Raw genomic sequence first — 13,384 nt, forward strand, 5'->3', positions numbered from 1 at the left:
AATTTATTTTTTAAAAAAACAATATTCAACAGGCATTCAGTGGCCAAAAAGTATGAATGGTACATATATCTACAGACATGAGAATATATAAAATGTGACGTAAGTCTATCAGAAACCATAAGGTATATTGGTCTTGCACTTCTTATTTTTTAATTTTTAAATTTTATTTATTTATTTATTTTGAGAGACAGAGAGAGTGAGCAGGAGAGGGGCAGAGAAATATGGAGAGAGAGAATCCCAAGCAGGCTATGCACTGTCAGCATGAAGCCCAATGTGGGGCTTGCACTCACGAACTGTCAGATCATGAACTAAAGAGAACCAAGAGTCAGTTGCTCAACCGACTGAGCCACCCAGGCACCCCTGGTCTTGCACTTCTAATTTGCTACAAGACACAAACTCAGTTATAGTTCACGCAAGAAAATCCAGATGTAGGCATAACAGGATTTCCAGAAAATATGGGAACCAGAAAAGAGTAGGCCTTTGGATGGGAGTAGGTCCAACATGAGGCAAAAGAGTACCTTGGGATGCCTGGGTGGCTCAGTCAGTTGAGCATCTGACTCTTGATTTTGGCTTAAGTCATGATCCCAGGGTCATGGGATGTAGCCCTGCATCAGGCCGTGCTGAGCATAGATGCTGCTTAAGATTCTCTCTCTCTCTCTCTCTCTCTCTCTCTCTCTCTCTCTCTCTCTCTCCCTCTCTCTGTCTCTCTTTCTCTCTCCCTCTCCTTCTGCCCCTCTCCTCCACTCGCTGTCTCTAAAAAAAGAAAAAAAAGAAAAGAAAAGAATGCCTTAATAGATATGTAGTATACTGGAATGGAAAATATAGGAGCAAGGGATATTTGGAACACCAAACAGCTGAGTAGTTGACACTAACAAAATCTACTAGTATCTGGTAGGGCCCCAGGTACCAAACCTCAGGTGTTTGAGGGATTCTAGTCTTTAACCCAGTCAAAAAGTAACAAAAGGGGAAGTAAAGGAGAGCAGTAGCAGTAGCAGATGGACTGGATATATTACACCAAGACAAGTCCTATTTATCCCAATGTCTGCAAAATGCAGGAAGAGGGTCTATAGGATAAGACCATACTCTAACCACAAATATAAGACTTTAGGTCAGGATAGGGCTTGATGCTAAGTTCCAGAGTGTTTGACTAAAGCTTTTTAGGTTATTCCTCCTCCATTTTAGAAATTAAGATGATTCTGTAGGTTAACTCAAATGGCTGAAAATCTGGAGAGAAGATAGAGAGGCTGGGAGCCAGGAAAGGCCTAACTAAGGGTCTGCCTAAGTAGAACTGAATGTTGGAACTAGATATTTTAATATGTAAATATTTCACTGCTACCACAATTTGTGTTACTACACTTCCTCCAACCTTACAGCACTCACCCTAACCTGCAGTAGCTATAGATTCCCTTGATTTCCATAGGAACATAGAGAAAAGAGAAACTGGTCTGGCTTGCCTATTATTTCCTATATATTGTTAGCCTCACATTATATACTAATATCATAGAGGTAGGCTATTTGAGGTATGAGTCTTAGAGGAAAAAAACGCTGAAAAACATTTATAAGCTTAAGCCATATCTCTATGCTGCAACACCCCTCACAATTTCTTCTCAGATAAGCATCATCCCCCATCACTGAACAAACTCATATCTCATAATAGGAAAAGTAGGCCTATAAATGAAACATTGTCTCTGGAGGTACCACCTGTGAGCTATCTTCTTGTGGGCTCTTGGCATCTTCTATCACATACCTCCTACTCTTTGGCCACGGGTACTCTTTGGCCCAGAAAAGTCCATAGGTAGGCTGATCTGGGCACTCCTAAAAGCTTACCACTGAGGAAAATGACTTGATCCATAGATTTCCTCCCCCAAACCAGCTTACTTCACATAAAAAGCATTAGCAGCTCAGAACTAACTCACTTCATCACAGGGACAAGAGTGGTTAGTAAGAAAAGTACTAACCCGGGGAACAAAAACAGAGGTAATCCAGGCCAGTTCCAGCTGGCTGCAGACGTCTTCTTTATGCTTGGGGGCACAGTATAACTCACCACAGGGCCTTTCTCATGGACCCTTTTTAAGTGTCTCCACAAAATCCAGCAGGTTGATTAGTTCATGATGCTTCAAAAGAATCATCAAGAGAAAAACATGCGATATGTCTTACAATGCTGGATACCTTAAAAATACAAGGGAAAAATATAGAAAAAATGGAGCATTTAAAAACAACTTATATCCTGTGAACATACCGATCAATGATATAAATGAGGTAATATGACACAAAACACAAAAAACACACAAAAAAATATATTTAAGATTATTCTTTTTAGTGTACAGAATTCATGGCAAATGCTGCACTATCTAGTTGCATAAATAAATATATTTATTTAACGAATATAAGATATTAAACACTAATATATGTTATATAATTTATATTATAATCAATATATTATATATGCATTGATATTATCATTGTTATGTCAATATTATGTTAATATATAAGTATGGATTTACACTTATATGTATATAATTGCATGTTCTGTTACTATAAAATGAGGCCAAAATGTGTCAACTTGTTTCTCACAGAAACCCAAAATCCACACGAGGCTCTTTTTTCCTGTAACCTTTCACTTTGCAAGTTCCCTATTCTCAATGAATGTCCTCTTCTTTCTGTAAACTATTGTACTCTTCATTTTGCCTGATCTTGCACCCAAGCATGGCAGGCAGAGAATCCTAGAGGCCCAAGATTCTACAGTGACTGTTTGCAAGGGGGGAAGAGGCTATGGTAACTGCCACACTGGATACACTTATGTGAGAATGAGAAAGGGAAAGTACCCTGAATGCCCGGAATGCCTCTCACGTATAAAACAGCTGGATGGGATTGCAGGATGCCTGTGTGGCCCAGAGATGGAGGGAGCAAATTATGGGCAAAAGAATTGCAACCAAATGCTGGAAAAGGAAAGATTTGCAATCATCTGTGTCTTCCAACTCTCTGGTATTTGCTTCTAACGGGCAGAATTCATTCTGCAAAGCATCAGGCACTGAACAAAAGACTCCTGCTGCTGGAGGTTGACAGGAAGTAACATCCATGAGTGTAAGAATGCAAGATCAAGACCCCTCCCACAAACAATGCCTATGATGAAGGAGAGGAGAAGAGAGATCTAAATTCAACCTTGCCCAGCACAGCCCAGTCCAAGGAAGGTAGGATTCAAGGAGACGAGCCTTGCACCACATTGTTCTCCACAAACTTCACTGAAGCACTGAACAAACTTCACCCTACTCTTTAACCAAGTTACAAAAAGAATTCCTTAATTCCTTCTTTTGCTCCTTAAAAGCTGCAGTAAGTTTACTAATCAGATCCACTAATATTATTTCAGAGCCCCTTTAATTGTTCAATCTAGATGTGCCTTTCCTTTCTAAGGATGTTAGTTAACTGGATATATAATTGTAAATGTAGAATACAGATGATAAAATATAATACATAGACTATGAATAACTATTAGTTCATTATATTAATGAACACCTCTAAGAGACATTGAGATGATTTCCCTAAGATAAGAATGTGAGAGAAAGTGAGACTATCACATCTGTCTTATAGGATTAGGTACCACTTAGGTGTTGTTTTAGTTCTCCTGCCACTCCTTCCACCAATCCCGTCTTCTTGTTGGGAATCTGACCTCCCTATTGGCTACCTCGTACCTTTAAACTGCCTGCTTTGTGACATCATTCTCCCACCAAACCCCCACCACCTGGTGGAATCTTGGGGTTTCCATGGAGTCACCTGTAAATAAATTTGGATCATCGCAAGTGACCAGTGACCAGTGACCAGTGACCGGTGACCTTCGTACTGGACACATGCACTCTTCGGCTTCAGCCACTCAGACATCCTCCAGTATCGTCTCCTCATCCCTTGTATCCGGAGTTGATGTTTCCTCTTCTCTGACCATGTCTGGTAAGGAAAGAAACTTAAAAGTTTTTCATTAGATTTTATTTTTGCCCCTAAATGTAGTAGTAGATTCAAATAGCATAGAATCATGGGAGAAAGTATTGAACTAAAACTCTGGAGACCTCACTTCAGTTTTGACTTTGGCATTTATTACCTGTGTGACTTTGGACAAGTCATTGACTCCTGAAACCTGTTTTTTCTTCATCTGTTATATGAGGATGTTAGATTGGTTGTTCTCTCTGGTCCCTTTCTTTTCTAATACTGAGTCTTAAAGGGCACCCATGTAGAAAATGAAATCAGAGGCTTGTTGAAGAGTGTTTCAACAGAAAGAGAGAAAACCTAGGTTATGTAGAAAACTAGCAATATTTACCAAGATATTTCATCTGTTAACAGTTCCTCCACTAATATTTTGACTTTAGTATTTTTAATTTAGTGCTGCTCAAAAAGTCAAATTCACATGTTTTCTAACTAATGTAGGTGTAAAGGGAAAACAGGAAAAGAGGATGGAGGAGAGTGGGCTCTAGGGAGGCAAGTCTTGAAAGGTAAGGAAGTTTAGGATTGTTTCCCTCAGCACAGGCTACCAGGAACCAAGGAGGAGGGGAAAATATAAGAATGAAAAGAAAGAGCATAGAGAAGCTCTCAAGGGGAGAGGGTGGGGGAAGAGGTAGTTTAGGGTGGAATATTGAAGGAAACCAAAGATTTTAAATTAAAGCAGAAAGAGCATAAAATGAAATCTGCTTATAGCAGGGCAAAACAAAGTTGATTTTAGCTAATACTTACATTAAGAGACTAGGAAGGAAAGTAAGGCCGGAATTGGGCATCACCAGGAAAAGCAACTTACAGAAAGGTCGTACTCAGTTGTTGTTTGCTTGCTTTTTTGTATTGCCTCTCTGAACACAGATGGCACTGAAAAGTTTTGAATGTAAACATTTTACGAAATATACTTTAGAAATGATGCTTCTTAAAAAAAAAAAAGAAATGATGCTTCTTATCCAAGAAATTAATAAAAGTGACTATCTAAGGGGCTGGAGGAAACCGAATATTCAGTTTTATTTCATTCTGCTTTTTTAAGCCATGTAGGTGTTTTGCCTATTAAAAACAAGACTCAGTTTATCTAAAAATTGGTATCTCCTAGACTGAATCATAAGAACTAATTCCTTTGTGTGATAAGTAGGTTCCAAGTCAAGGCTTCCTTTCATCTTCTCAGTTACTTTCTTCCCAACATGGAGCACACATCTGTTTTCATATCTCAGCAACCTAAGAAGAAAAGTCAAGGCCCACATCCCTAATTCCACATTTATCTAAAACAATTTTGTAGAGTCCTTTGGGTTTTCTTACATTAAACATTTTTGTCTGTCTGTTTGTTTGATTTCAGCGATGGTATTTTTTTATAGGCTTTGGGGATGACATTTTCCTGAATGCTGAAGATGATTAAAATATATTTTTAGATAAATAGAAAAACCTTCATGATGCTTTTTAAATGTTCTTCCTTTTGTTATATGATTATATTGAAATATACATTTGTATTAGACTTAGTATCTGTTACTTGCTGGGTAATATTTGGGAAAATGGGACTGAATGCAGTAACAATTCCTTTACACTTATTTTCCTCTCTGCTTTGTACCAGATTTCATTGTAATACTTGTCTACAAAAGCTGTGGCTACCTATTCATTCACATTTATGGCATTTGCTGCTTGTTATGCAGTTTTTACTGATCTATCCTTGTCTGTATGTCCTGGTTAGGAATTCATTCAAAATCACCTTCTGTTGTTGTGGGCTCCATTTTGTTTAGTAGTATTCAGCAAAATTGGGTAGGCAATATTCACTTCTGTAATATTGTATGTATGATAAAGAACTTGTTATATCAGTAAACTTATTATGCCTTGATGCTTGCTACATATCCCAGTTTTCATTAATATCTATATATTTCTTCTTAGTTCTGTAATGTGTGTTTTTCATGATTTTTCTGTCTTTTCGGAACATATCTTCCTTCATATAAATCATATGTAATGTATCACTTTTATTCATGTGCGAATTATTACTACTACCATTGTTGTTGTTACTATTACAACCACTTTATAGATGAGTAAACTGAAGCACAGAGACAGCTTAAATAACTTGATTCTATCAAAAAGCACTTTTTGAGAAACTTAGTTTCAGGTAGTCATTTTGAGGTAGGATCAGAAACCAGGCTTAAGAAGAATGACCCTTAAAAAAAAAAAAGGTTTTATTTTTAAGTAATCTCTATACCCAACGTGGAGCTCAAACTCACAACCCCGAGATCAAGAGTCACATGCTCCTCTGACTGAGCCAACCAGGAGCCCCACGAATGACCCTTTGAATTTACCAGCTGGACTGAGCTGTAAGCGAACTGCACAAGCAAAACAAGACCCTGAAGATTACAATGGTAATAGCTGTATCAGTTTCTAATGGGGGAGGAATCTACATTCATTGTATTTCTCCTGGTTTCTGGCAGCATAATGCTCAGAGTAGGGTCCTGGCAAGGATGTCACGATTATTAGTTTTTATAACCTGGTAATGAGACCTAACATAATGGGAGAACTTGAACAAGTCAGTCTGACCTCCCTGGCCTCAGTTTCCTCACTCGTGAAATGAGAATATAGAACAGAGGTTCTCTAAGGACCTCCGAAGACGGAAGTGCTTCACTTCTAGGAAACAGTATGTGAGTGGATGCTGGTGTAGGCTCAAGGGAAAGACAGGGCAGGGAGAAGGTTGCTTCTTGCTTATGGAATGATGTACGAAGCACACCACCTGGGTCTTCCACACATCTGTGCCCAAGTTGGGAGCACAGGCAGTTAATATAGAAGAGTACCTACCAAGCTACTTCAGCCCTTACAACCATCTTAAATGGTTTGATTTTTGGTATCTCAGCAACTATTGGTATTAGAGGCTTCTTGGTAGCAACAACTTTAAGATAATGTGTTTCCTCAAATATAGTGAGATCTCCCTGATTCTTCATAACCCTCTTGTTCCCTACAGAAAATTTCCAAAATCCATCTTTACTTGGAACTCCAAACTCTCTGCAGCTCTCTCTCCCTGTGGTGAGCAATGCAGCTTCCCTAGCAGGAAGTGTCTACAGCTTCTCCAGAGTCTCTGCTCCAGCAGTCAGTTCGGCATGGCTACTGCCATCAGCTTCTGGCACTTCTTTCCAGCCACTCATGGGTAGTGCCTACCTTTACCAACATTACAGTACAACTATGTTGTCTGGAGTTACTGCCCAGAGCCAGATCTCTACTTCAGCTGCTTCCTATCCAGGTATTTTTGAGTGGGATAGCACAGGGAGCACTGAAAAGAAGTCATCTTCACTTGGAGACTTCACTGTGACTGTCACTGACCAGGACACGGCTGTTTCTTCCATATCTATGGTAGCCCAGTATGATAAAACTTCAGAGGCCAATAACATGGTCCCTCTGTATCCATCACTTTCTGCCAGCCTTGTTCAGGGAACACCATCTCAGATTCCAAATCAGGGACACAGCCTATCACTTCCCTACCAGGAAGGAAGCCAGGTATATTACTATAATCAAGGCACGCTGGGACCTCTACTGTCTGGAGAACTTGGTCCCTACCTGCAGTCCTATGGCTCTGTGTCATACATGGGAAGTAAGGCCTCTGCCCCCCAACCAGAAATGGTCATGGTACTAAAGGAGGTTCAGCCCACAAATGTCCCACCACCAGCCTCCACCTCTGGAATCTACTACTCTGTATCTGCTCAACCCATCACAGAAACAAGTTTTCAAGGTGAGTAGAAATAGCAAGAGGGAAAGAATTAAGGTCGGCATTCAAAAACAGGGTCAAATCTTCAGCCAAGTAGTAGTGAATCCACAGAGAAGCAGAATTTAAGTCCTGAGACTTTAATAACCACTACCCTCACTCAGTGCTCTCCATTTTCAGACTCTGTATAAGAGCACTAAATAGGGGTGAGAAGGTGAGACACTGAAATGGCCATCTATGCTACAGGTACAAGGACCCCAAGTGCATACACAAGGGCTACCACACTTTTCACTGCCCTAGCTGATCAGTCTCCTGTACTACCACACTGTAATGAACTCCCTCCCCTGATCTATTGCTTCAGTCTCTTTGGAAAGCATTTCGGAACTCTTATTGTGATAGTGCCAGTTTAACTTTCCCTCACTTCCTTAATTTACACCAGGATTTAAGACCTTGTGTTCCGAGATGCTGTCCAAAGCAAGCAGGCAAAGAATCTATCCTTATATATTTTATCAGAAGGAGCTCCATTCCCTCTCCTAGTCCATGGTGTGAAGTGTTCTTATTCTCTAAGGAAAGTGGGGAGAATTGCAAGGATTCTATAGGCTTTGTAGAAACATTTCATAATTTAAAAACCACCTTAGCCTCTTATTTTACTTAAACTTTGTACAAAATACAAAGAAAAGCAAGAATCAATGACATCAAATGATCACTGGTAAGAACTAGAAGTCATCTCCTATCTCCTAGCACAGGGTTCTGTCCATGATCCTTAAGAAGAGCTGGTAGAACCGCCTTGCCTATTGCTGGAAGGTGCATGATTTCTGTCTTGGTGTCTGGGGGAGCATCTCACTTACCAGGGAATGACTTCTTCCTTGATTTCTTTGTAGTGATGGAGACTTCCCTGGGGATGGAGACTTCCCTGGGATTGCAATCTCCAAGTCAGACATTTTGTCTGCCACAAACTCCAGAATTCCCCAAGTCCTGCAGTAACAGAAATATCCAGGTACTTGAAAGCAACCCACCTCCTGAGCTTGGAGACATCTCAGTGATAGCTCCTGTCCAGAGTTCCAGTAATCTGCTGGCACTGCCTCCAGCTCCAAGCCAGGAACAAACTGAGAATAAGAATTTGAGTGATACTAAAACCAAGCTTTCAAAGCCTCTGGATGCCTACCAGATCCCATTAGAAAATCAAGATCCTCCACTACTTCCTTTAGAAATTCCTGATATTCACCAGCTCCTGGCCTGCATTGATCCCCTTGGCCAAGAGGAGCAGTCTGGTTCTGAAAACACTGATCTGGGAAAAAATGGCATGAGTCTTGAGGACCAAGGGACCCTTGAAAATGGTATTGTATCTAGTGGTGGTTTCGCAGACATCACTACTCTAGTGGAGGATATTCATCTTCCCCAGCTCTTTAATTCCTTGAACGACCTTGATCAATCCAAAGGTCCCAAGGTGATCAATGCCAAAGATACCAGAATCATCAAGTTGAATGAAGTGCAAGAAAAGTCAAGTGTCATAAAGTTGTCCTCTGATCAAGCCAGGAAGAATAAACACAAAGCTGCTGAGACTATCAATGGTGTTCCCAAGACCAAAATCCAGCCAAAGGACCCAGGATGCCTGTTAGGGGAAGAAGTGGTTATTTGCAATGCTGGAGATAGTGACAGGGCTCATGTGAATGCAGCCAAGCATTCCAACAGAAAATCTCAGAAAGCTGCATCCAGCAGGATCAGCAAAACTAAGAGCCATGGGCAGGAAAAGACCAAAAGGAGCAGAGAAAACAACCCCAAGAAAGCTGAAGAGAGTAAGCAGTCAGGAAACACAGTCAAGGCAGAAGAGAAGCCAACTATTCCCAAGATGAAGCGGAGGAGAAATCAACCTGAGCTTAGCCAAGAGACCTTTAAAAAGCCTCGAAGCTGCCTAGGCATGCACATGTTGGAGTCCGTACAGATTTTTCACGCGCTGGGGAAAAAGAGTGATAAGAAAATCAGACTCTCTTCCTCCTGGGCCCTGGGAAACTCCAGCAACCCTAAAGTTGCCCAGCCATCCCCAGTTATCAAACGATGGCTGGACACCCCACGTGAGGGTAAAGGTCCTGAAAAAAATAAAGTCAAAGTCCAGAAACAAGACAGTGGTGCTGACACAGAGTGTCCATCTCCATCCCAGTATGAGCTGCCACCTCCTGGGAAGGTCAAGTTGGTGCCTTTGCCTTTTCCAACCTTGGAGAAGCCTCAAGCTCGACCTGTTCTTCGGAGGCCACACTCTCTGGCCTCACGTCGGTCTGCTATGGCTTACCCTGCCCGGCCAGGGTCCACTAGCTCAGCTCAACCTATTGCAGTCAATTCATCCCGGCCAACCCCTGTCTCCTTGACAGGTCCTGCCAGACCAGCTCGGCCAGTTTCAACCAATCCAACCCGACCAGGTTTGACCAACCCTACCCGGCCTAGTGTCCCTCACTCTGCTGCATCCAGACCTGCACCCTACAAAACGTCATCCTGCACCTCTCTCCAGCAGGAACCCATTCCTACTGCTGTGACCAAACTCCAGTCCCCACCCAAACCTCACAATCAATTTCTACTCCAAGACTTCTGCTTTCAACCTATTCCATGGAGAAAACCCAATGTTCCTGAGCCAGTAATGTCGAAGCCCATCACAAAAGAACAGAGGCCAGAGCGAGAGGCCATGAAGCGGCAGGCTCAACAAGAGCGTGAGAATGCAGCCAAATACACCTCTTTGGGGAAAGTGCAGTTTTTCATTGAGAGGGAAAAAGATATGGAAATTGCTCGATACTATGGCTATGCAATATAAGAGCTGCTACGTTTGTTGGTACCACTCTGGGTACCAGCCATTTATCCATATATAGATAGATAGATATAAATTTCTCTATTTATTCAGATGTATTTTAAAACTTAATAAAACATAATAAACATAATTAATAGATGAGAAATAAAGAAGACTTTTTAGTTCTGAGATACTGTTAACTGTGGGTTTTCTTTGGTGGGGGTCGGGATAAAAGTCTGCATGAGAAAGAACCAAAAGTTGGATGGGAGAATAAGGGAAAGGGGATAAGAAGAAAAGAGGAAGGAACTTGGTCCAGGCCACGAAGGCTGAAAGGGGAGAGATTTTCTAGGTTTATAAAAAGCAGGAGTGGGGGAAATGGCAGAAGCAGGGTCTGAGGTTAGGGTTAAAAGAATAAATAGAATTGGAGATGACAGGAGATGAGTCAGTCTAGGTTGACCAGAATAAATGTAAAGCCTTTCGTGGAGGCTGGCCTTACATCTCATGTCCACCCTATAGTATTTTAGAAGACAAGAGATTCAAGACATACCTCCAAAATGTTTGGGTTGTCCAATCCATCTATGACTATTGCTGGGTAAGGTAAGTACAAATCATCCATCTACTGGATGGATGGCAAGGGCTCACATTTATCCTGGGGGCAGCTGATCACTGGAGCCTAGCCAAGCCAACTGCTGTAGCAGGAGGCCCGCCGAGAAGCCGAGGCACGCCGAGAACAGGGCCTGGATACAAATCACTGTTTATTAAACACCTAGGCACCAGGCCGGTGAACTCATTACTTCAGTTAACCAACACAACGACATGCAACGCTAGTATCACTGTGCCACTTTACTAGTGAGATTCAGCAATGGGCTTAGGTCACACTGCGGGCAGAGGAACGAGGCTTCGATTGGAGGCTTATATATGCCTCCAAAGCCTTCAGTATTAGCAAGCGCCAGCAGATGGCCAACCTGGCTTTCAGATCAGAGCATCCGGAAGTCACATGGTGGTCGAGATCAAACTTCCGGAGGGACTTAAACGTTAACCAGCGGGGCCTGCCAGGTCGTCCTCCATCGACGCCGATGTGCGTGCCCCTTTCTCTAAAACTGACCAACCGAAGCGCAGGAGGAAAATCCACTGGAGGGGTCCATTCCCACAAGGTAAGAGCGGTGGGCACATGTGGGAACTCAGTAGCGCTCCAACGGCTGTAGCACGCAGGTGTCAAAGGTCTAGAGGTGCTCCTTAGGACTTGGTGGGACAGCTAGAAAGAATTGGGGGGTAGAGAGAGTGAGGGCGTGGAGGGGGTGGGGCAGGAAAGGGAATGGAGTGGGGGGAGGGGAGGGATGGGGACAACGGAAAATCACCATGGAAAAATTGGCAATCTGCTTTTTTTTTTTTTTTTTTTGGTAATTTGCTTTTTAAAAATTATCTTGTATTGAGATATAATTAACATACCATACAATTCACCCTTTGAAACTATAAATTCAGTGTCATTAGAACATTTACAAGCATGTACAACCATCACCATTATCTAACCCATAACATTTTCATCACCCCAAAAAGAACCCCCCTGGACCATTAGCAGTCACTTCTCATTCTCTCCCCCCCTCCACTGGCAACTGGCAACCACTAATCTTTCTGTCTCTCTGAATTTGCCTTCTCTGGACATTTCATAGGTGTGAAATAGTACAATATGTGCCCTTTGCGTCTGACTTCTGTAATTAGCATTATGTTTTCAAAGTTTATCCATGTCCTAGTGTGTCCACTTCATTGATTTTATGACTATAATATTCTATTGCATGACTCTGCAACATTTGTGTATCCACTCATCAGTTGGTGGAGATTTGGGTTGTTTCTGCTAGTATTTTACATTTATTGAGTTTCTTCACTTCACTTCACAGATAATGACATAGGCTTGGAGAGTGTCAAAAGTTTGCCCAAGATTAAGAGCTAGCAATTGGGGGTGTTGGGGTTTGAACTCAGGCAGTCAGAATTCAGAGGTAATAAAGTCACATGACAGAACAAGGTACAAAAGGTATTCAGTGGAAATACCCAGCTGCCCATTTCCCTGCCCCCTTAGAGACATCTACTTTTGCCACACTGTATGTGCATCCTTCTAGAGAAACCATTTGTCTCAACAGGAATGTATCACAATGTATTGACTAATTTGCCCCACTGATTTCGAATGTCACTTTTAGAGCATACTAACTTCTTGTATGTATTTGTATTACTCTCTTCAGAGTTGTCCTGACTTTTTTGCCTACCTTTTATATTTGCTATTTCTCTGGAATTCTTTTTATCTTCTTTTTCATCTTTAAAAGTTTCCCACTTTTCTTATTTGTTTCTCTTAAGGAATTATCCATTATGTTCATTTACTCTTGTATTATTTTTAACTTAAGTCTTTATTTCTGATTTTTTTCTTTTATTTTTTTATTTTTTTTAAAATTTTTTTTCCCCAACGTTTATTTATTTTTGGGACAGAGAGAGACAGAGCATGAACGGGGGAGGGGCAGAGAGAGAGGGAGACACAGAATCGGAAACAGGCTCCAGGCTCTGAGCCATCAGCTCAGAGCCTGACGCAGGGCTCGAACTCACGGACCGCGAGATCGTGACCTGGCTGAAGTCGGACGCTTAACTGACTGCGCCACCCAGGCGCCCCTCTTTTATTTTTAATTCTGTCCTGAGCTCTATTATCCCTCCTAATTCTGATTTATGTTGGTCTTTCATCTTTTTTTTATTATGGTAAAATGTACACAACACAAAATTTCCCATTTTTTAGTACACAATTTAGCTATTTTTAAGTACACAATTCAGTGGCATTAAGCACATCCATGATGAGGTGAAACCATCACCACCAACCACATTTAAAATAATTATGTCAAAAAATTGAACAGGACTCGAGAAAGATGGAAGCAGCAGTATAGTTTTTGGATGTCCCCAGCCGT

The 13,384-nt window shown here is 41.5% G+C and overlaps 2 protein-coding genes across 2 annotated transcripts in view; both read left to right on the forward strand.

The window, feature by feature from the left end:
- CA3H2orf78 (chromosome A3 C2orf78 homolog) overlaps positions 1-10,577 on the forward strand; it is a 40,164-nt gene extending 29,587 nt beyond the window's left edge. The window contains exons 4-6 of the mRNA XM_047854531.1: positions 2,577-3,942; positions 6,938-7,699; positions 8,554-10,577. Coding sequence (XP_047710487.1) covers positions 3,846-3,942; positions 6,938-7,699; positions 8,554-10,472 — 2,778 coding nt within the window. The 5' untranslated portion in view covers positions 2,577-3,845 and the 3' untranslated portion in view covers positions 10,473-10,577. The remainder of the gene's footprint in view (positions 1-2,576; positions 3,943-6,937; positions 7,700-8,553) is intronic.
- An 861-nt stretch (positions 10,578-11,438) lies between these two features.
- Positions 11,439-13,384, forward strand: part of STAMBP (STAM binding protein) — a 37,616-nt gene continuing 35,670 nt past the window's right edge. Inside the window, exon 1 of the mRNA XM_047854532.1 lies at positions 11,439-11,599. Coding sequence (XP_047710488.1) covers positions 11,522-11,599 — 78 coding nt within the window. The 5' untranslated portion in view covers positions 11,439-11,521. The remainder of the gene's footprint in view (positions 11,600-13,384) is intronic.

The sequence above is a fragment of the Prionailurus viverrinus genome, chromosome A3, assembly GCF_022837055.1.
Source record: "Prionailurus viverrinus isolate Anna chromosome A3, UM_Priviv_1.0, whole genome shotgun sequence".
Lineage (NCBI taxonomy): Eukaryota > Metazoa > Chordata > Mammalia > Carnivora > Felidae > Prionailurus > Prionailurus viverrinus.